The following is a 24239-nucleotide window of genomic DNA, read 5'->3' as shown; positions in this document are numbered from 1 at the left end:
TTGTTCCACTTGCCTTTATGAAACTAAACACATCTGAACTTCAGGCGACATATTTGCACAGCTGCCTGTTTAGAATGGGAATATAATTAGTGAAAAATTCCCCCGGGAAATAAAATGGCTGCTTCCTGGATCATCCTTTTCCTCCTTTCTCCTAGCCTGCTTCTTCAGTTGGCTTATCTTCCTTTTTTACCCCGTTTCATTTCCCACGTGCCCCCCTCACCCCCGCCCCCAGTCTCAGCTCAGATGATAATCTCCTTCAAAAGCCTCCTCTCCTTCTCCTAGTTATGTATGGTTTAGAAGCAATCAGTAGGGCTCTTAAGCTGTCAGTGTCCTTGCTGCTTTCTCAGACCTTCTTACCTGCTGACTATCCAATTAAAAAGACACAAGTGACACTGTCAGCTGGCTGTAGAACATTGCTGAGGAAAATGAATCAAGTAAGCTAAATTATCTACTGATGAGGACCCAGCACTCTGAGAATGCTGCAGTGCTTTTTTCATCAACTGTTCGTCAAACTGGATAGCTTTCCCGTTTTCTATGGTGATAACTGCAGTCTTGAAAGGGAACATGTTAGGGTTTGGTAATCCAGTCGCCAAGGAGATGACAGATTTCAGGGCCTTGTCCAATTTCTCATCTTAAACAACATGGAAGAGAAGAAGAAACACTTTCAGTGAAGACTTTCATAAACAGAGATGGTCAGTATGTTGTGTTAAAGGCAATGCAACTTTACAGTGTAATAATGTCTAGTGATAGAATGCTGCTGCTGCTGCTAAGTCGCTTCAGTCGTGTCTGACTCTGTGCGACCCCATAGATGGCAGCCCACCAGGCTCTGCCGACCTGGGGTTCTCCAGGCAAGAACACTGGAGTGGGTTGCCATTTCCTTCTCCAATGCATTAAAGTGAAAAGTGAAACTGAAGTTGCTCAGTCATGCCCAACTCTTAGCGACCCCATGGACTGCAGCCTACCAGGCTCTGTATCCATGGGATTCTCCAGGCAAGAGTACTGGAGTGAGTTGCCATTGCTAGTCTGAAAGAAACGTAGAAGATGAATTTTTCTGGGCTGACCTCACTGGTGGAGGAAGTAAGGAGTCAACAGGTGCAGCTAAGAAGGCCGACTGATCAGGCGGCAAGCCAGGGGCCACAGTAACAGAAAACCCTCCTCCACTCGGCCCCTCCTGGCTCGCCAGGCTCCCTGTGCCCCTTTCCTGTCCTGTGTACCCACCTTCCCTGCTCTGCACATGTCTGCAGGCTGTGCTGAACCCCATCTCCTGTGCCCAGAAGAGCCTCCTGGACCCTAACCAGGACATGCCCACCGCAGCCTGGTCTCTGTTCCTGATTTACTGCCCTCCTGCCTATTTCAGCCTGACTTCTGTGTCAAGTCTGCACAGAGCCAGGTTCACCCAGCCTGGAGCTGCTGTGTGGGTGCCCCCCTCCACTTCCACTCTGGGGGAGAGGGGCGCAGCTTGGACTCACACATGACTCTGATGGAATAAGGTTTTCTGGCTGCACTCTTGGCTGTGATGAACCGTGTGTAATTCATTCTGGATCCAAGTACCAAGCCCCTCCTTTGGTGGTTGAAGACTAGGAAAACGAAACAAGGATCCACATCAGTCCTGCCACCTAATTCTCGCCCAGGAAAGATCTCTTCTGCTGCTGGTCAGTCCCACTCACATGGTCAGGCTTCGTGTCCCCTTCTGCCCATCAGAGCAGCTACTGAAATGCAGGGGACCTGAGGCTGTGCTTGGAAATTCAAGGCAGAGAGTGGCCAGTGTGGTGGGAAAGGGTAGGTGAGGGCTAATCTAGGGACAGCTCACCTGAGGATCAGAAGCTGAAAACTGAAGAGATAATTGGTTGTTAGAAAAATCAAAGAGACCAGACTTTGAAATTGTCAGGAGCAACCGCAGGAGGAATTCTCCTGAGGGTGTGGAACAAGTGATCAAGTTTCACAGCTCAGGCTGCCTTTTAAAGACTTGGCTTAGGACTCCCGGGGACAGAATGAATTAAAAGGCCAAGAGTTCTGGACCCTGTCATTCTCTAAATATTTGTTGAGTGCCCTGGTGGCTCAGACGGTAAAGCGTCTGTCTACAATGTGGGAGACCTGGGTTCGAGCCCTGGGTTGGGAAGATCCCCTGGAGAAGGAAATGGCAATCCACTACAGTACTGTTGCCTGGAAAATCCCATGTTCGGGGAGCCTGGTACGCTATAGTCTATGGGGTTGCAAAGAGTTGGACACGACTGAGCAACTTCACTTCACTTCCTCTGTTCTAGGAGCTGTATCACGTTTAAAGTGATGATGGAGAAAAATGACAGGGCTGGAGTCTGGAAGTACAGGATGAAGGCGTCGGCAGGGGTGGTTCTCTCTGAGACCTGTGACTCTGAATCTGTTCCAGGTCTCTCTCCTAGATGCTGGTAGTGTGTGGCATGGTTGAACATTCCTTGTCCTGCGGCTTAATCACCGTGATGTCGGCCTTTGTCTTCACATGGCGTCTCCCTGTCGTGTGCACGCCCCTGCTGTCAAACTCCTTATAAGGACACCAGTCTCATTAGACCAGGGCTCACCTTCATCGCCTCATGTTAACTTGGTTACCTCCATGGAGACTCTGTTCAAAGGAGGTCACACTCCTAAATACTAGGGGATAAGACTCCAAAATATCTTTTCTTTTTAAAATTGAAAATAGTTAATTTACAGTATTGTGTAGTTTCAGGTGTATAACAAAGTGATTCAGTTAAACATATATATTCTTTTTCAGATTGTTTTTCATTATATGTTATTTTTTAAATATTTTTTTATTCATTTTAAATTTATTTATTTTAATTGGAGGCTAATTGCTTTACAATATTGTAGTGGTTTTTGCCATACGTTCACATGACTCAGCCGTGGGTGTACATGTGTTCCCCATCCAGAACCCTCTCCCACCTCCCCCGCATCCCATCTCTCAGGGTCATCCCAGTGCACCAGCCCTGAGCACCCTGTCTCATGCATCGAACCTGAAATGGCGATCTGTTTCACATATGATAATGTACATGTTTCAATGCTATTCTCTCAAATCATCCCACCCTTGCCTTCTCCCCCAGAGTCCAAAAGACTGTTTTATACATTCGTGTCTTTTTTGCTGTCTTGCATATAGGGTTATCATTACCATCTTTTTAAATTCTATATATGAAAAAAAATACAATACAGTGTTAATATACTGTATTGGTGTTTTTTATTCTGGCTTACTTCATTCTGTATAATAGGCTCCAGTTTCATCCACCTCATTAGTACTGATTCAAATGTATTTTTTTAATGGCGAGTAATATTCCATTGTGTATATATATCACAGCTTTCATTATAAGTTATTAAAAAATTTTGAGTTTCGATCCCTGTGCTATACAGTTGGAACTTTATCTATTTTATATATAATAGTGTGTATATTTTGATCCAAACTCCTAATTTATCCCCATGTTATCTGCTTTAGTAACCATAAGTTTCTTTACTATGTCTGTGAATCTACTTCTGTTTCATGAATAAATTTATCTGTATAATTTTTTAAGACTCCACCTATAAGTGGTATTATATGATATTTGTCTTTTGCTGGCTCACTTATTTCACTTAGTATGATAATCCTCTGTTCACCCATGTTACTGCAAGTGGAATTTTTTCATTCTTCTTTATTGCTGAGTAGTATTCCATTGACTGTGTGTGTACACACACACACACACACACACACACGCGCGCGCGCGCTCTTCATCCATTCATCTGCCAGTGTACATTTATGTTGCTTCAGTGTTTTGGTCATTGTAAATTTTGCTGCTGTGAGTATTAGGGTACACATATCTTTTAAGATTAGGTTTTCACTGGATATATATACAGGAGTGGGTTTTGTAGATCATCTGGTGGGTCTAATTTTAGTTTCTTAAGAAATCCCCATACTGTTCATCACCAATTTACATTCCTAACATCAGTGTAGAAGGGCTCCCTTTTCTCTACACGCTCTCAAGCATTTATTATTTGTAGCATTTTTTTTTTATGGTGGCCATTCTGACTGCTGTGAGGTGATAACTCATTGTAGTTTTGATTTGCCTTTATCTAATAGTTAGTGTTGTTGACCATATTTTCATATGCCTTTGAATTTACTTTAGTGTATGGTGTTAGAGAACACTCTATTGTCATTCTTTTACGTGTAGCTGTCCAGTTTTCACTGCATCACTTATGGAAGAGACTGTCTCTTCTCTGTTGTGTACTCTTGCTTCCTTTGCCATAGGTCAGGTGACCGCAAGTTTGTGCGCCTATTTCTGAGCTTTCTATCCTGTTCTGTGGATCTCTGTCTTTTTTCTGCCAGTTCCATACCTTTTTTTGATGACTATAGCTTTGCAATATAATGTCAGGGAGGCTGAGTCCTCCAGCTCAGTTCTTTGCTATGATACTTTCGTCTATTCAGAGTCTTTTGTGTTTGCACATAAATTTAAATTTTTAAATTCTAGTTCTGTGACTATGCCATTGGTATTTTGAATGCGATTGCCTTGAATCTGTAGATTATCCTGGGTGGTATGATCATTTTAACAACATTAATACCTCCAGTTCAAGAATCTGGTATATCTTTCTGTTTGTCATGTCTTCAGTTTCTTTCATCAGTGTCTACAGTTTTTTGGAATAGAGCTCTTTTGCTTTATTAGCAGGTTTATTCTTTGGTATCTTATTCTTTTTGATGATAGTGGTAAATGAGATTGTTTCCTTAATTGCTCTTTCCAGTGTTTTGCTATCAGTGTATAGTAATGCAACAGATTTTTGCATATTAATTTGTATACATCAACCCTGCCAAATTCATGGATGAGCTCTAGGAGTTTTCTGGTAACATCTTTAGGATTTTCTATGTATAGTATCATGTGTGTGTACATGCATGCTAAATCACTTCAGTTGTGTCTGACTCTCTGTGACCCTGTGGAGTGCAGCCCACCAGGCTTTTCTGTCCATGGAATTCTCTAGGCAAGAATACTGGAGTGGGTTGCTGTGCCTCCTCCAGGGGATCTTCCTGACCCATGTATTGAAGATGTGTCTCTTAAGTCTCCTGCATTGGCAGGCATGTTCTTCAACACTAGCGCTATCTGGGAAGCCCCATATAGTATCATACAAGTGCTAAATGTTGATAAAGAAGAATCTAATTCATAGTGTAGATTGGTGCCAACCTGTGCTTACCAGCCTCAAATGGTTCTGTGTTACTCCTTGGGGACACTGCACTACTGCTTGGTTCTTGATAGTAAACATTCAAATCCAGGCATCTGCAAACAGTGGCAGTTTTACTTTTTCTTTTCCACTTTGGATTCCTTTTATTTCTTTTTCTTCTCGAATTATCATTGCTAGGACTTCCAAACGTGTGTTGAATAATTGTGGCAAGAGTGGGCATCTTTGTTTTTTTTCCTGATCTTAGAGGAAATGATTTAAAATTTTCAGTGTTCAGTATGATGTTAGTTATTACAGATTTCTTTCTGGATGATCCGTGCATTGATGTAAGTGAGGTGTTAAAGTTCTCTGCTATTATTGCGTCACTGTTGATTTCTCCTTTTATAGCTTTAGCATTTGCTTTATATATTGAGGTGCTCCTAAGTGGGGTGCATATATATTTACAATTGTTATATCTTTTCTTGGATCGATACATTGATCATAATGTACTGTCCTTCTTTTTCTCTTGTAACTGTCTTTATTTTTAAAGTCTATTTTGTCTGGTATGAATACTGCTACTCCAACTTTCTGTTGATTTCTGTTTGCATGGGATACCATTTTCCTTCCTCTCACTTTCAGACTGTATGTGCCTCTTGATTGGAAGTGGGTCTCTTATAGGTAACACATGTATGGTTCTTGTTTTTAGGTTGTTATGAATTATTTTTTCCCCACACAGCATGTGGGATCTTTGTTCCCTGACCAGGAATCAAACAGGCACTCCTTGCTTTGGAAGCATGGAGTCTTAACCACTGGATCACCAGTGAAGTTCCTATGGGTCTTGTTTTTGTACCATTTATCCAGTCTATGTCTTTTGGCTGGAGCATTTAATACATTTAGAGTAATTATAGATATATTGCATTTTGTTAATTGTTTTGGGTTTGTTTTTGTAGGTCTTTTTTCTTCTCTTCCTCTTTTGTTCTTTTCTCCTGTGATTTGACTTCAGTGTTGTGTGTGGATTCCTTTCTCTTGTGTGTGTGTGTATCTATTGTAGGGAGCTTCCCAGGTGGCACTAGTGGTAAAGAACCTGCCTGCCAATGCAGAAGACATAACAGATGTGGGTTCAACCCTGGGTCAGGAAGGCCCCCTGGAGGAGGGCCTGGCCACCCATTCCAGTATTCTTGCCTGGAGAGTCTCATGGACAGAGCAGCCTGGCAGGCCACAGTCCACAGAGTCACAAACAGTCAGACATGACTGAAGCGACTTGGCATGCATGCACACATCTATCATAGATGTTAGGTTTGTGGTTGCCATGAGGTTTTGATAGAGCAGTCTATATATAAGCAAGATTATTTTATTTTTTATGTATTGATTTTTGTTTTCCTTTATTTTATTTAAACTTATTTTTAATTGGAGAATAAGTGCTTTATTTACAATGTTATGTTGGTTTCATAATAGTGTAAATCAACTATAAGTATACTACACTTTTTAACCTCTCTCCCACCCACACCATCCCACCCCAAGATTGTTTTAAGTTTCTGGTCTTTTAACTTTTGCTGTACCACCTGCCACCCAGTGTACAGACATATGTGTGGAAATAGGAAAATCTTGTTGCAGGTATAGGAGGGCTTATCTATTTATTTTTCTAGAGAATTAGGAGGTCAAATGATGAAGGAGAAGGGGGATGTGGAGGATTGGGCATTTGATATGAAAGAACAGGATTTGAATGTTCAATATGGAAAAAAGAGCAGTGGTATAGCATCCCTGAACAGTGACATAGGCCCATTTGAGGTTGGTAACTACAGGTTGGGACCAGTCTACACTATGAATTAGTTTCTTCTTTATTAATATTTAGCATTTGGGGTGCAAACACAGATGAGAAGGGGTAGCTGTATCTATCCAGGATCAGGGTTTTGCATGTGGAGGCAATGAGCAGTCTGTGGCAAACATTAGGAAGAGAGGAGTTGAGATTGTATCTAAAAGGGTGCAGGTGATGGGACACAATAAAACAGCTGATGGTTAATGTGAAGGTAGGGGCTTCTGTGGGCTTCCCTGGTAGCTCATCTGGTAAAGAATCCACCTGCAATAGAGGAGACCCTGGTTCAATTCCTGGGTCAGGAAAATCCCCCTGTAGAAGGGATAGGCTACCCACTCCAGTATTCTTGGGCTTCACTGCTGGCTCAGATGGTAAAGAATCCACTGCAATATGGGAGACCTGGGTTCGATCCCTGGGTTGGGAAGATCCCCTGGAGAAGGGCATGGAAACCCATTCCAGTATTCTTTCCTGGGAAATCCCATGGACATAGGAGCCTGGCAGCCTACAGTCCATGGGGTCACAAAGAGTTGGACATGACTGAGCAACTAAGCACAGCACAACACAGAGGCTTCTGTAGATGGGAGGTTCCCTGGAACTTGGTATGGGAAAAATATTCTGAGCTGGGTGCCCTGGCAGTGAAGGAAGCTGGCCCATAATAGTGGCAGCAAAGGCAGATGCAGAGTGTGCCCAGAGACAGGATATAGAGGGGGGTCAGATTGCCTGAGTCTCCAGGGAGTAGGGCCCGCTGAAGAAAGTGTATGAGCCATGGTGTGGATGTGGTTTTGGGAGAAATGAAGATGCCAACCTCATTTCTCAAGTGCAAGGTAAGTGGGGTGTAGGAGGATGGGCAATTGTTGCCTAAGGAAGCTACAGGAGTAGCCATCTGCAGTGGTACGCAGGCTGCAGCAAAGCCAGAGCCTGGTAAGACCAGGGAGCGTGGTACAAAGTTTAAAGGTCAGAAGGAATTGTGATGATCCAGCCATTACAGAGGCTTGAGAGGTGGAAAAGAAGTGAGTTGCTCAAGGAAGTAGTCACACAGGTTATCTGTGTGGTGCTGCTGCTGCTAAGTCGCTTCAGTCGTGTCCGACTCTGTGAGACCCCACAGACCCTCCCTGGGATTCTCCAGGCAAGAGTACTGGAGTGGGGTGCCATTGCCTTCTCCGTTTGTGTGATAAGAGTGTGTAAATAACCAAAAGGCTTAATGTTAGAACAGGAACCGAGGAAAACAGGGATGTGTGTCCTCGTTGTTATGCCAGCTGTTCCCTGGAGCACTGTTTCTCAGATCCTGTTCCATGGATTATTTGCATCAGAATCACTTTAAGGGCTTATTAAAAATTCAGATTCCTGGGCTCTGCCTCTTACCAAGTAAATTAGAATCTGCCAGGAGGAGTGGGGTGAGAGGGTTGGAGGCATGGGTGGTATGACAGGAAAAAGCTCTGAACCCTTTACAAATAAGTAAGAAAGCCAAGGCTCAGGAGGAGAGTGGACACATACTTCACTAGAGCATGCTGCAGTGCTGGATGGGAGCCCAGAGCAGGATGGTCAGAGGTGGTGGGCCCAACAGGGAATTGCTCATCCCGGTGTTCAGCAGCTGTGGATTGGCCTGCCGTAGTGGATTGACTGGACAAGACTAGGGTTTCAAGTCATACGAGGCTGAGCTTCCTATATATGAGAATGAGGCTGTCCTTAAATGACCCCAAAACTTTGCGGTCTGCCCCAGGTCTTGTCAAGGGGCAGGGAAAGGGGAGCCCACAGAGTCTGTCTGTTGGCAGTAAGGAGAAAATTTACCTGCTTCCAGGGTTTCCTTGGCAGTCCTGTGGTTGGAACTGCACTTCCACTGTGAGGAGCATGGGTTCAGTCCCTGGTTTGGAAACTGGGATCCTGCATGCCGGGTGGCACGGCCAAAAAATGGGGGAAAAAGGATCTGCTTCCTAAATATAATTCCATCAGATCTGGCCCTTTCCATGAACTAGTTACACTTTCAGGGTTCCCTCCCTGCCACAATTCAGTTTTGACCAGTAGTTCTCTTACCACTTGGAAGATTTCATCTCATTTGTGACCTTCCCAGAAAATCAGATCCCAACCATCTACATTCTATCCAATTTCTCAAAGTTAGACTAATGTCAGTGCAGCTGCTTAGACTGGCTCTTATCTGGTAGAGGCTGACTTTGTGGGTTCTGGCAGCCTCCCATTACCTGAATCCCCACTACCAAAGCCAACAATTGGGGGATATTCCAGTTGAAGATCTGGAGGGCTTCTGCTTCACCTGCACCATTATCTCAGCTATTGACAGGCCAGTGGGACACCTTTCTGCCGGGGTCCAGCCCCGGTGGATCCAGGGTGATTCGAAGGTGGGGACGGAGTCGGCGTCTTTGGAAAAATACATATTTAATCACAGATATAGAGAGATTAGAAATGGATAGTGTAGTAGGAAGATCAGTGGAGAAAAAGAGGCTGAATAACTTGGATTACGTGGAATAGCATCCATGCTCCAGATGGGAATTCAGCCAGAAAAACGGGAGCAAGAAAGAAGCGACATGGGGGAATCAGTCTTTCCGGAAACTGATCCGATTTCTTTATTTTTGGGTTTGCTTATATACCTTTTGTTACACATAGGGATGAATACAGAGTCACGTGGGGGTCAGCAGTCCTGACCTTTGTCAAAATCAGGTGTTCACATAAATATAAAAAAAAGGTCTTAGGGATATTACATCATCTTCTGGCCATGAGTGAGACCTGCTTACATTTTATGATCCTTTCTTTCTGATAACCAAAAAAACTTATTTCTTCCAAGGGTGTTTTTTCTTAAACCAGGCACCACCCTCCAAATAAAGTTACATTCCTATAGGGTGAGGGTGTAGTGAGTCACAATCAAGAAAGGAATTTATTTAACCCAAGGTTACCATGATTAGTCTTAAAGGTTAATACTTATTTTTCCTATATGCTTAAAGGTTAATACTTATTTCTTCCTATATGCTAGTTATATTCATTATAAGAGTAGGGAACATGGAGATTTAGCAGCAAACATCAGCCCAACAAATGAAAATCCTTTCACCAGTGCTCCCCTTAAGATCTATTTAGTCTTAAGATATGATAAAGTTACATTCTTACACAGCAAGGACACAGTGATATATAACAAAGTACAGTGATCTACTACAAAAGAGAAAATCCATTAACTCAAAAAGTCTAGTATTGCTAACATCAAAAACTACCATATTTCCTTTGCTATATTCCAAATACATTGATTAATATATTCCCAGGTACCTAAGGATATAGAAGCCTGGCGGCAATCATTGACTCAACAAGAAGAAAAAGTCCTAGGCTAATTAAGACTCTCAAAATACTCCAAAACTCTCTGTGCTGTTTATGGTTGAGAGGTAGTAAACAGTCATGTGCCTAGTGGCGGCAGTAAGGATAATCCTGTCACACAAGCTAGTCTGTCAGCAGAGAGGTTTGACCTGAGACATCCTTGTCCCACCCAGAGCAGGGAATTAGTAGCAATTATTGACACAACAAATGAAAAACCCTTCACCAATATAATTCCTAACCAACTATACTAATAATTTTAACTCCCCAAAATAATTTGCCTTTAGTAAGTCTAAAACATCTCGTGCCTCTCAGGTTGGGAGGCTGCAAGCAATCACATGTGGCCGGACAAACCTATACAGGTGGGCTAGATAACCTTCAGAGGAGTCCGTAAGCTGAAACACTCTTGTCATGCCCAAGAATTTTTATTGCCTTGGAGCTGCACGTTTACTCCTTCTCCGAGAGAAACGGTTATGGGGGAGAGCCCCCCGTAAAGTCAGAGGTGTAGGTGAGAGCATAAAACAGACTCTGGTTTTGGGGTTAGATGCTCGGGAACAGGGGGTTTCCTGAGGCTTGATCACGCCTTTGCGTATGCCAAGCCTCCTTCCTCATGACATTTGCCATGGGCGGAATTCCTCACGCTGGCCCCCGGCACCTTTCTGTATTGTATGTGGAAACTTGTTCCAGGATATTTGTAAGTCCAAAAGTTGCAGCCTTCCCTGGTGGCTCAGACAGTAAAGAATCCACCTGCAATGCAGGAGACTTGAGTTAGATCCCTGAGTCAGATCCCTGAGTCAGGGAGATCCCCTTGAGAAGTTAATGGCTACCTACTCCAGTATTCTTGCCTGGAGAATTCCATGAAGAGACGAGCCTGGCAGGCTAAAGTCCATGGGGTTGCAGAGTCAGACACGGTAGAGCAATTAATACTTTCGTACTTCAAAGGCTGTGGGAGTAGGACTCCTAGTGCGTGGCGGGTAGGAAAAAAATCCAGCTGTATTTGGGGTGCCAAAGCAGAGATTACTGCATGGGAACACACGATCCCATGGGTCACTAGCTCGTATGTAGTAGCTATTATGCAGTTTTAACTGCTATATGTGAGGGCTCATCTAGGACATGAAAATCTGTCAACCTTCATAGCTTTAACATTGCCTTCTGTGTATAGTATATTCTTAGACTAGAGCCAAGAATCTTTAGCTTCTCTCTGGATGGATGTGGTTGTTAGAAGATGGACACATAGAGGTGGAGAGAATTTCACCTCGCATAGTTGTGGTCTTTTAGCTGGGAGAATGGAAGAGATATTATTAAGGCAAAACTAGAGCTAGGGACCTATAGAATTCAGGCCATGGGTCTCAAGCAACTTTATAGGAAGTACATCAGGCTGGTGACCCTAACAATGCTCTTAGGAAGTCATCTTGGGGGTGAGTGGGGACAGCTGATTATCAGATATTCTTCTGGTCTTCTGAGCACACGGACACCTAGCTTTATCTTTGTTTTCCAGTGTCCTTTGTGACCAGGGGCCATGTGACCCAGTTCTAGCCAATGGAAAGTGATGTTCTCTGCTGGCATAACTGGGTATGATGCCTGCATTAGACGTAACAGCTTGTGCTCATGCTCTTCCCTAGCACTTTTGCTCTTCTGCCTGTGGCCTTAGAACCAGAGCACTGGCTTTGCACCCATGTTCTTGTCTTGAACCTGTGAAATCTATTAGCTCAGCTTGTTGTCCCTTGTGGCTTCAGTGGAGTGAGCTGGGGCAGTGGTCCCATGCCAAGGGCATCTGTTGTCCCAGCTGCATGTGTTCATTCAAAACAAATTTGGGTTGATTGCCTCCAAAGCCACACAGCTTTTCTGATCCGATGGGATGAAGGAGGGTGCACATGTTCAACTAGAGAGGCACTGTCCTGGGAGTGTGGAGCCTGTTCTTGGGCAGGGGCTTTCATTGAGGGCTGGAAGGGATGGACCAGTTAGAAATGTGGCTCAGACGTGCCCTCAAGTTGCTGACTGTGATTGATGAAGAGAAGCAGGTGTACCACCTGGACTGGAAGATCTTCCCACACGAGGAAGGAGGAAGTGTAACCCAGGAGGCAGACCTGCGCTCCTTTGTAAGAAGAGTCTGTAAGGAGACGGGTGCAGATAAGGCCTACTCTGGATGATGCCTCAGCTGAGAGGTGAGGATGCAGTCACGGGGAACAGATCTGTGTCATCACCACTTAGGTCAAGAAGCGGGCTCTTCCCAGGACCCCAGAAGCACTCCCCACTCCTTCCTCAGTGACTACTTCCTCCCTCTTCTCTAAAATTGATTTCTGTCCTGACTTCGAATACTGCAGGTCGCTTCTGCCTGTTTTTGAACTTTATATAAAATGGAACCAGGCAGTTTGCCTCACTTTGTTTTCTTTTCGACAACATCACGTTGAGAGATTTACTTACATTGTTAGTAGCAGTACTTTACTCAGTCCTGTTGCTGCATTCCAGCATATGACTGTAGCATCTTGTATGTGACCGTGTATCCCTTGTACTGTTCATGAACATGTGGAAAGTTTCTACTATTTGGCAACTAAGAGTGTTGCATTCAAGAACATTATTGTACACATCTTTTGGTGAAAATACATATATATTTTGGATATATACCTAGAGATGAAATTGCTAAGACTTCCCAGGTGGTGCTCATGGTAAAGAACTGCCTGCCAATTCAGGAGACATAAGAAATGTGGGCTAGATCCCTGGGTTGGGAAGATCCCTTGGAGAAGCGCATGGCAACCCACTCCAGTATTCTTGTCAGGAGAATCCTGTGGACAGAGGAGCCTGGCGGGGAACAGCCCCTAGGGTCACAAAGAGTCAGACACGACTGAAGTGACTTAGCATGCAGGCGGGATATATACATATTTTGTGTTGATAGAAACAATCAAATAATTTTCCTAAGTGGTTATTTGCTACTTTACCTTTTCATTAGCAGTGCATGAGAATTCCAGATGCTCCACCTTATCAACTTTGGGGATTGTCTCCTTCTAAAAACTTAACTATTCTGGCAAGTGTCTAGTGATAGTTCATTGTGTGCTAAAGACTGAATGTCTGTGTCTGCTTCCCCTCCCCTCCTCCCCCCATTCATTTGCTGGAATGCTAATCTTCAAAGTGATGGTAGGAGATGCAGCCTTTGGAAGGTGCTTAGGTCAAGGGGGTAGAGACCTCATGAATGAGATTAGTGTCCTGATAAAAGAGACTCCAGAGTGTTTCCTAGCCCTTCCACCATGGAGGACACAGTGAAAAATCTGCCCCCTGGCTGAGGATGTCACCCAACTATGCTGGCACCCTGATCTGAGACTTTCAGCCTCTGTGAGATATACATTTCTATTTATTATCAACAACAATAAAAATATTGCTTGCTTTGAAGTCCCTCTTTTCCTATCACATGAGCTTGATCCTTGCCATGCCCATGACCCAGGTTCAACCATGCAGAGGAGGACAACCTGGTCATATAGGGGTCAGCAAACTATAGCCCTTGGCTCTTTATGGAATTATTTTCATATTTTTAAATGGTTGGAAAAACTCAGAAGAATAATAATATTTCAACACATGAAAATTATATGAAATTTAGATTTCAGTGTCTATAAATAAAATTTTATTGGAACTCATTATTTTAGCCATACCCATTAGCCATACTCATTATTTTTTTTCACTTACGTGGTTGCATTTGCAGCAGGGTTGAATAGATGTAACAAAGATGCTATGGCCTGCAAAGTGTGAAATACTTACTATCTAGCCCTTTCCAGGAAAAAACTTGCCCACATCTACTTAGAATATTGCTAAACAAAAAATAAAATGAATTTGTGACCTTAAGTGTCCATGAAAGCAAAGCTACTACACCACATGAGGGGCTAGACCATTATCTTACTTAAGTGACTCCAGTAAAAACAATTATGACAGCCTTTTAACCCTAATACAGAAATTAATTCTGCAGGCAGAGTGTTGCTGTAATAAAAAGTTAAAGCCATATGGCATTGGCTTAATGGTTGGGCAGTGGATGGTGAGGAACATTATTTCTGGAAAACTGGAATCAGATGACTCAAGTCAGTTGGTGCATGTGGCTCCCACCCATGATAATTTGAAAGTCAGATCATGAGATTTTGGTGCCTATTGCTTAGCGGAAGGGGTTGCCAGGAGCCTCTCCTAGTTGCATTTAACAAGGTGTAATAAAAATGGGATGAGCTGGCAAGAACTGGTTCATTTTGAAGCATATTTGGAAGCAAATGGGTTTAGGTTTGAAATCCAAATGCTTCCAAATTCAAACTTTGGAGACAAAACTTACTCAGCATCTTATCAGCTAAATAAAACGCTCCTGCTTTATAGCAAAATCAGGCTAAAAGATTGTTATCCAGCTCAAGCCTATTATTTCAGATAATATTGTGGGCATCAAGGTAGTCCTCAAAAAATGGGGGAGAAATCCTTGACACAAGCAATGAACTAGTAAACACAAGACAGGTGTAAATATTCGCTCTGGAATACAACTTCAGTTAAGGCTCCAAGTACATAATGCTGGTTCAAAGTCAATACACAAAACTTCCCAAGTTCCTGGGGGACTTTTATTGCCAAAGAAACTCAGATACTAGCTTCAATAAGCCCTATTGTTGTTGTTGTTATTGTTTAGTCACTAAGTCATGTCCTATTGTTTACAAGCCCATGGACTGTACAGCCTGCTAGGCTCCTCTGTCCATAGGATCTCCTAGGCAAGTATACTGGAGTGGGTTGCCATTTCCTCCTCCAGGGGATCTTTCCTACCTAGAGATGGAATCCATGTCTCCTGCATTGGCAGGTGGATTCTTTATTGCTGAGCCACCTGAGAAGCCCTCCAAAATGCCCTGAGGCTCCCCTAGTCTGAACTGATGGTGGGGAGATGGAAAACCTACAGCACCGAAGAGAGCAGATACTCTAATGTCCACCTCAGATGTGGACACTGAGTAGGGACAGGAAACAGAAGGCATCTTCACTGACCACCTGCACCGTGGGCAGAGATGTTCCTCCTGGCAGGTACTGCAGGGCAGAGCAAAGAACATACTTCAGGCAGAGCCCAGATTCCACTATTTTTAAGAGGTAAACTTCAATAAAAATCACAACACTCATACTCATATAAAATGAGCACATGTCAAAGATTTCATTTAACTCATTGCAAGGTAACCCATAAAACATTAAAATGATTTGAACTGATAACATTGAACATTGACATTTTAGGAATCAGTGAACGAAAATGGACTGGATTGGGTGAACTGAACTCACATGACCACTATATCTACTACTGTGGGCAAGAATCCTTTAGAAGAAAAGGAGTAGCCCTCACAGTCAACAAAAGAGTCTGAAATGCAGTACTTGGATGCAATCTCAAAAACGATAGAATGTTCTCTGTTCATTTCCAAGGTAAACCATTCAATATCATGGTAATCCAAGTCTATGCCCTGACCAGTAATGATGAAGAAGCTGAAGTTGAATGGTTCTAGGAAGACCTACAAGACCTTCTAGAGCTAACCCCCAAAAGATGTCCTTTTCACTATAGGGGACTGGAATGCAAAAATAGGAAATCAAGAAATACCTGGAGTAACAGGCAATTTGGCATTGGAATACACAATGAAGCCGGGCAAAGGCTAATAGAATTTTGCCAAGAGAACACACTGGTCATAGCAAACACCCGCTTCCAACAACACGAGAAGACTCTACACAAGGACATCACCAGATGGTCAATACCAAAATCAGATTGATTATATTCTCTGCAGCCAAAGATGGAGAAGCTCTACACAGTCAGCAAAAACAAGACTGGAAGCTGACTGTGGCTCAGATCATGAACTCCTTATTGCCAAACTCAGACTGAAATTGAAGTGGGGAAAACCATTACACCATTCAGGTATGACCTAAATCAAATCCCTTATGATTATACAGTTGAAGTGACAAATAGATTCACTGTCTGATTAGATCTGATAGACAGAGTGCCTGAATAACTGTGGATGGATGTTTGTGACACTGTACAGGAAACAGGGATCAAGACCATCCCCAAGAACAACAAATGCAAAAAGGCAAAATGATTGTCTGAGGAGGCCTTACAAATAGCTGTGAAAAGAAGAGAAGCAATAGATAGAGCAGAAAAGGAAAGATATACCCATTTGAATGCAGAGTTCCAAAGAATAGCAAGGAGAGGTAAGAAAGCCTTCCTCAGTGATTAATACAAAGAAATAGAGGATAGAATGGGAAAGACTGGAGATCTCTTCAAGAAAATTAGAGATACTAAAGGAACATTTCATGCAAAGATGGGCACAATAAAAGACAGAAGTGGTATGGGCCTAACAGAAGCAATAGATATTTAGAAGAGGTGGCAACAATACACAGAAGAACTATACAAAAAAGATCTTCATGACCCAGATAATCACGATGATGTGATCACTCACCTAGAGCCAGACATCCTGGAAGGTGAAGTCAAGTGGGCCTTAGGAAGCATCACTACAAGCAAAGCTAGTAGAGGTGATGGAATTCCAGTTGAACTATTTCAAATCCTAAAAGATGATGCTGTGAAAGTGTTGCACTCAATATGTCAGGAAATTGGGGAAACTCAGCAGTGCTCACAGGACTGGAAAAAGACAGTTTTTATTCCAATCCCAAAGAAAGACAATGCCAAAAAATGTTCAAACTACTGCACAATTGCACTCATCTCACATGCTAGGAACGTAATGCTCAAAATTTTCCAAGCCAAGCTTCAACACTATGTGAACTGTGAACTTCCAGATGTTCAAGCTGGATATAGAAAAGGCAGAGGAAACAGAGATCAAATTACCAACATCCATTGGACCATCAAAAAGCGAGAGAGTTCCGGAAAAAAATCTACTTCTGTCTTTATTGACCATGCCAAAGCCTTCGACTGTATGGATCACAACAAGCTGTGGAATATCCTGAAAGAGATGGGAATACCAGACCACCTGACCTGCCTCATGAAAAATCTGTATGCAGGTCAAGAAGCAACAGTTAGAACTGGCCATGGAACAACAGACTGGTTTCAAATTGGGAAAGGAGTATGTCAAGGCTGTATATTGTCACCCTGATTATTTAACTTACATGCAGAGTACATCATGAGAAATGCTTTACTGGATGAATCACAAGCTGGAATCAAGATTGCCAGGAGAAATATCAAGAATCTCAGATATGCAGATGATACCACCCTTATGGCAGAAAGTGAAGAAGAACTAAAGAGCCTCTTGATGAATCTGAAAGAGGAGAGTGAAAAAGTTGGCTTAAAACTCAACATTCAGAAAACTAAGATCATGGCAGCTGGTCCTATCACTTCATGGCAAATAATGGGGAAACAATGGAAACAGTGAGACTTTACTTTTGGGGCTTCCAAAATCATTACAGATGTTGACTGCAGCCATGAAATTAAAGACACTTGCTCCTTGGAAGAAAAGTTATGACCATCCTAGAGAGTATATTAAAAAGCAGAGATATCACTTTGCCAACAAGTTCCATCTAGGCAAAGCTATGGTTTTTTCAGTAATCATGTATGGATGTGACAGTTGTACTCTAAAGAAAGCTGAGCATGGAAGAATTCATGCTTTTGAACTGTGGTGTTGGAGAAGACTCTTGAGAGTCCCTTAGACAGCAAGGAGATCCAACCAGTCCATTCTAAAGGAAATCAGTCCTGAATATTCATTGGAAGGACTGATGCTGAAACTGAAACTCCAATACTTTGGCCACCTAATGAGAAGAACTGAGTCATTTGAAAAGACCCTGATGCTGGGAAAGAGTGAAGGTAAGAGGAGAAGGGGCTGACAGAGGATGAGATGGTTGGATGGCATCAACAGTTCAATGGACATGAGTTTGAGTAAACTCTGGGAGTTGGTGATGGACAGGGAAGCCCGGTGTGCTGCAGTACATGGAGTTGCAAAGTGTTGGATGTGACTGAGTGACTGAACTGAACTGAGCTGAATTGACAATTTTTTTTGCAGAGATTTTTATCCTATAAAGGGACAAAATTCATTTGCTTTTTTACGAACAAGAATAATTTCTATTGATTTCGATAGCAAACATTACTTTATTTTTTTATTTTTTAATTTTAAAATCTTTAATTCTTACATGCGTTCCCAAACATGAACCCCCCCCCCCCCACCTCCCTCCCCATAACGTCTCTCTGGGATGATTTGGGAGAATGGCATTCTAACATGTATACTATCATGTAAGAATTGAATCGCCAGTCTATGTCTGACGCAGGATACAGCATGCTTGGGGCTGGTGCATGGGGATGACCCAAACATTACTTTTTAAATTAGAAGTATAGTTGATTTATAGTATTAACATTAATTTCATGTGTATGATATAGTGATTCAATATTTTTATGGATTATACTTAAAGTTGTTGCAGAATAATGGTTACATTTTCCTGTGCTGTGTAATGTATCCTTGTAGCTTATTTTATACACAGTAGTTCATATGTCTTAATTCCCTTCTTTATCTTATCCCATGACCTCTCTCCCCACTGATAATCATTAGTTTGTTCTCTGTATCTGTGAGTCTGTTTCTGCCTTTTTTTTGGTATTGATTCATTAGTTTTATAGTTTAGATTCCACGTGTAAGTGAAAATATACAGTGTTTGCTTTGCTCTATCTCATTTCACTAAGCATGATACCCATCAAGTCCATCCATGTTGTTGCAAATGGCAAAATTTTATGTTTTTTGTGGCTGAGTAGTATTTAATTGTGTAGTTATATTACATTTTCTTTATCCATTCATCTGTTGATGGATACCAATGCTGCTTGTATATCTTGGCTGTGTTAATAATGCTGCTATGAACACTCGGGTACTTATAGCTTTTTTGAATTAGTGTCTTCATTTTGTTCACATATATACCAAGGAGTGGAATTGCCTGATCATAAATTCTGAAAGAGATGGGAATACCAGACCATCTGACCTGCCTCTTGAGAAATCTGTATGCAGGTCAGGAAGCAACAGTTAGAACTGGACATGGAACAACAGACTGCTTCCAAATAGGAAAAGGAGTACGTCAAGGCTGTATATTGTCACCCTGCTTATTTAACTTCTATGCAGAGGACATCATGAGAAACGCTGGACTGGAAGAAACACAAGCTGGAATCAAGATTGCTGGGAGAAATATCAATAACCTCAGATATGCAGATGACACCACCCTTATGGCAGAAAGTGAAGAGGAACTAAAAAGCCTCTTGATGAAAGTGAAAGAGGAGAGTGAAAAAGCTGGCTTAAAGCTCAGCATTCAGAAAACGAGATCATGGCATCCAGTCCCATCACTTCATGGGAAATAGATGGGGAAACAGTGGAAACAGTGTCAGACTTTATTTTTTTGGGTTCCAAAATCACTGCAGATGGTGACTGCAGCCATGAAATTAAAAGACGCTTAATCCTTGGAAGGAAAGCTATGACCAACCTAGATAGTATATTCAAAAGCAGAGACATTACTTAGCCGACTAAGGTCCATCTAGTCAAGGCTATGGTTTTTCCTGTGGTCATGTATGGATGTGAGAGTTGGACTGTGAAGAAAGCTGAGCGCCGAAGAATTGATACTTTTGAGCTGTGGTGTTGGAGAAGACTCTTGAGAGTCCCTTGGACTGCAAGGAGATCCAACCAGTCCATTCTGAAGGAGATCAGCCCTGGGATTTCTTTGGAAGGAATGATGCTGAGGCTGAAACTCCAGTACTTTGGCTACCTCATGCAAAGAGTTGACTCATTGGAAAAGACTTTGATGCTGGGAGGGATTGGGGGCAAGAGGAGAAGGGGACGACAGAGGATGAGATGGCTGGATGGCATCACTGACTCGAAGGACATGAGCCTGAGTGAACTCTGGGAGTTGGTGATGGACAGGGAGGCCTGGCATGTGGCGATTCATGGGGTTGCAAAGAGTCAGACACGACTGAGCGATTGGACTGAACTGAACTGAACTGATGGTAGTTCTATTTTTAGTCTTTTGAGGAACCTCCATGCTGTTTTCTATAGTGGCTGTGCTAATTTACACTCCCGCCAACAATGTATCAAGGTTCCATTTACTCTGTGTCCTCATCAACATTTATTTGTTGTCTTATTGACAATAGCCATTTTGACAATGAGTTGATATTCATTGTGATTTTGATTTGTATTTACCTGAAAGTTAGTGATGTTGACCATTTTTCTCATGTGCCTGTTGGCCATCTGTATGTGTTCTTTAGAAAAATGTCTATTCAGGTCTTCTGCCAATTTTAAAATTGAGTTGTTTTTATAATATTAATTTGCGTGAGATGTTTTTATATTTTGGATCTCATCTCCTTATTGGTTATATAATTTGCAAATATTTCCTTCCATCCTGTAGCTTGTCTTTTCATTTTACCAATGCTTTCTTTTGCTGTGCAAAATCTTTGTTTAATTTGGTAAAATTTATTAATTTTTGCTTTTGCTTCCATTTCTTGAGGAGATAGGTCTAAAAAGCATTGCTATGACATATCAAAGAGTGCTATACCTATGTTCTGTTCTAGAATTTTTATGGCTTTTGGCCCTACACTTATGTCTTTAAACATGAATTTATTTTTGTATATGGTATGATGGAATGTTCTAATTTCATTCTTTTACATGTAGCTATCCAGGTTTCCCAGCACCACTTATTAAAAGAAGAGACCATCTTTTCTCCATTCTAGCCTCATTTATTGTAGATTAATCAACTGTAGATATGTGGGTTTATTTCTTGGCTCTCTATTTTTTGCATTGATCCATGTATCTGTTTCTATGCCAGTACTATGATGTTTAGATTACTGTAGCTTTGTAGTATAGTCTGAAGTCAGTTCAGTTCAGTTCAGTCGCTCAGTCGTGTCTGACTCTTTGCAACCCCATGAATCGCTGCATGCCAGGCCTCCCTGTCCATCACCAACTCCCAGAGGAGTTGATATTTCTCCCAGCAATCTTGATTCCAGCTTGTGTTTCTTCCAGTCCAGCGTTTCTCATGATGTCCTCTGCATAGAAGTTAAATAAGCAGGGTGACAATATACAGCCTTTTCCTATTTGGAAGCAGTCTGTTGTTCCATGTCCAGTTCTAACTGTTGCTTCCTGATCTGCATACAGATTTCTCAAGAGGTAGGTCAGATGGTCTGGTATTCCCATCTCTTTCAGAATTTTCCACAGTTGATTGTGATCCACACAGTCAAAGGCTTTGGCATAGTCAATAAAGCAGAAATAGATGTTTTTCTGGAACGCTCTTGCTTTTTCCATGATCCAGTGGATGTTGGCAATTTGATCTCTGGTTCCTCTGCCTTTTCTAAAACCAGCTTGAACATCAGAGAGTTCACAGTTCACGTATTGCTGAAGTCTGGCTTGGAGAATTTTGAGAATTACTTTACTAGCGTGTGAGATGAGTGCAATTGTGCGGTAGTTTGAGTATTCTTTGGCATTGCCTTTCTTTGGGATTGGAATGAAAACTGACCTTTTCTAGTCCTGTGGCCACTGCTGAGTTTCCCAAATTTGCTGGCATATTGAGTGCAGCACTTTCACAGCATCATCTTTCATGATTTGAAACAGCTCAACTGGAATTCCATCACCTCCACTAGCTTTGTTCGTAGTGATGCTTTATAAGGTCCACTTGACTTCACAATCCAAGATGTCTGGTGCTAGATTAGTGATCACATCATCATGATTATCTGGGTCGTGATCTTTTTTGTACAGTTCTTCTGTGTATTCTTGCCACCTCTTCTTAATATCTTCTGCTTCTGTTAGGTCCATACAATTTCTGTCCTTTATCAAGCCCATCTTTGCATGAAATGTTCCCTTGGTATCTCTAATTTTCTTGAAGAGATCTCTAGTCTTTCCCATTCTGTTGTTTTCCTCTATTTCTTTGCATTGATCGCTGAAGAAGGCTTTCTTATCTCTTCTTGCTATTCTTTGGAACTCTGCATTCAGATGGGTATATCTTTCCTTTTCTCCTTTGCTTTTCACGTCTCTTCTTTTCATAGCTATTTGTAAGGCCTCCCCAGACAGCCATTTTGTTTTTTTGCATTTCTTTTCCATGGGGATGTTCTTGATCCCTGTCTCCTGTACAATGTCATGAACCTCATTCCATAGTTCATCAGGCACTCTATCTATCAGATCTAGGCCCTTGAATCTATTTCTCACTTCTACCTTATAATCATAAGGGATTTACTTTAGGTCATACGTGAATGGTCTAGCGGTTTTCCCTACTTTCTTCAATTTCAGTCTGAATTTGGCAATAAGGAGTTCATAATCTGAGCCACAGTCAGCTCCTGGTCTTGTTTTTGTTGACTGTATAGAGCTTCTCCATATTTGGCTGCAAAGAATATAATCAATCTGATTTCAGTGTTGACCATCTGGTGATGTCCATGTGTAGAGTCTTCTCTTGTGTTGTTGGAAGAGGGTGTTTGCTATGACCAGTGCATTTTCTTGGAAAAACTCTATTAGTCTTTGCCTTGCTTCATTCCACATTCCAAGGCCAAATTTGCCTGTTACTCCAGGTGTTTCTTGACTTTCTACTTTTGCATTCCAGTCCCCTATAATGAAAAGGACATCTTTTTTGGGTGTTAGTTATAAAAGATCTTGTGGTCTTCATAAAACTGTTCCACTTCAGTTTCTTCAGCATTACTGGTTGGGGCATAGAGTTGGATAACTGTGATATTGAATGGTTTGCCTTGGAGATGAATAGATATCATTCTGTCGTTTTTGAGATTGCATCCAAGTACTGCATTTCGGACTCTTTTGTTGACCATGATGGCTACTCCATTTCTTCTGAGGGATTCCTGCCCGCAGTAGTAGATGTAATGGTCATCTGAGTTAAATTCACCCATTCCAGTCCATTTTAGTTTGCTGATTCCTAGAATGTCGACATTCACCCTTGCCATCTCTTGTTTGACCACTTCCAATTTGCCTTGATTCATGGACCTGACCTTCCAGGTTCCTATGCAATATTGCTCTTTACAGCATTGGATCTTGCTTCTATCACCTGTCACATCCACAGCTGGGTATTGTTTTTGCTTTGACTCCATCCCTTTATTCTTTCTGGAGCTATTTCTCCACTGATCTCCAGTAGCATATTGGGCACCTAATCACCTTGGAGTTCCTCTTTTGGTATCCTATCATTTTGCCTTTTCCTACTGTCCATGGGGTTCTCAAGGCAAGAATACTGAAGTTGCTTGCCGTTCCCTTCTCCAGTGGACCACATTCTGTCAGGCCTCTCCACCATGACCTGCCTGTCTTGGGTTGCCCTGCAGGCATGGCTTGGTTTCATTGAGTTAGACAAGGCTGTGGTCCTAGTGTGATAAGATTGACTAGTTTTCGGTGAGTATGGTTTCAGTGTGTCTGCCCTCCTATGCCCTCTTGCAACACTTACCATCTTACTTGGGTTTCTCTCACCTTGGCGTGGGGTATCTCTTCACGGCTGCTCCAGCAACGCACAGCTGCTGCTCCTTACCTTGGACGAGGGGTATCTCCTTACTGTCACCATTCCTGATCTTCAATGTAGCATAGCTCCTCTAGGCCCTCCTGTGCCTGCGCAGCCACCACTCCTCGGGTTCTTCCTCCCTGCAGCAGGCCCTAGACTCTGGCATGGCTGGCTCCTCCCAGCTGCCGCCCCTGGCCTCGGGCTCAGGGTGGCTCCTCAAGGTCACCGCCCCTGGCCTCAGGCGGGAGGTGGCTTCTCCTGGCCTCCCCTGATCTCGGACACGGGGTGTTTCCTCCCGGCCACCCCTGACCTCGGATACGGGGTAGCTCCTCCCAGCCGCCGCCACTGACCTCGGATGCAGGGTCTGAAGTCAGGGACCATGATACCTTCAACTTTGTTATTTTTTCCCAAGATTGTTTTGGCAATTTGGGGTATTTGTAATTCAATATAAATTTTAGGATTATTTGTCCTAGTTCTGTGAAAATTATCATGGGTATTTTGATAGGGATTACATTAAATATGTAGATTAGTTTGGGCAGTATGGATATTTTAACAAGATTAATTCTTACAATTTATTAACACT

The 24239-nt window shown here is 42.4% G+C and overlaps 1 protein-coding gene across 1 annotated transcript in view; it reads right to left on the bottom strand.

Moving 5' to 3' along the window:
• LOC138433701 (kynurenine/alpha-aminoadipate aminotransferase, mitochondrial-like) overlaps positions 1 to 1536 on the bottom strand; it is a 33554-nt gene extending 32018 nt beyond the window's left edge. The window contains 2 exon segments of the mRNA XM_069576772.1: positions 463 to 631; positions 1470 to 1536. Of these exon segments, the coding sequence (XP_069432873.1) occupies positions 463 to 631; positions 1470 to 1536 (236 nt within the window).
• Between the last annotated feature and the right edge of the window lie 22703 nt (positions 1537 to 24239).

The sequence above is a fragment of the Ovis canadensis genome, chromosome 2 (assembly GCF_042477335.2).
Source record: "Ovis canadensis isolate MfBH-ARS-UI-01 breed Bighorn chromosome 2, ARS-UI_OviCan_v2, whole genome shotgun sequence".
NCBI lineage: Eukaryota > Metazoa > Chordata > Mammalia > Artiodactyla > Bovidae > Ovis > Ovis canadensis.
The sequence above is the reverse complement of the archived record's forward strand: the minus strand, read 5'-3'. Positions and strand labels throughout refer to the sequence as shown.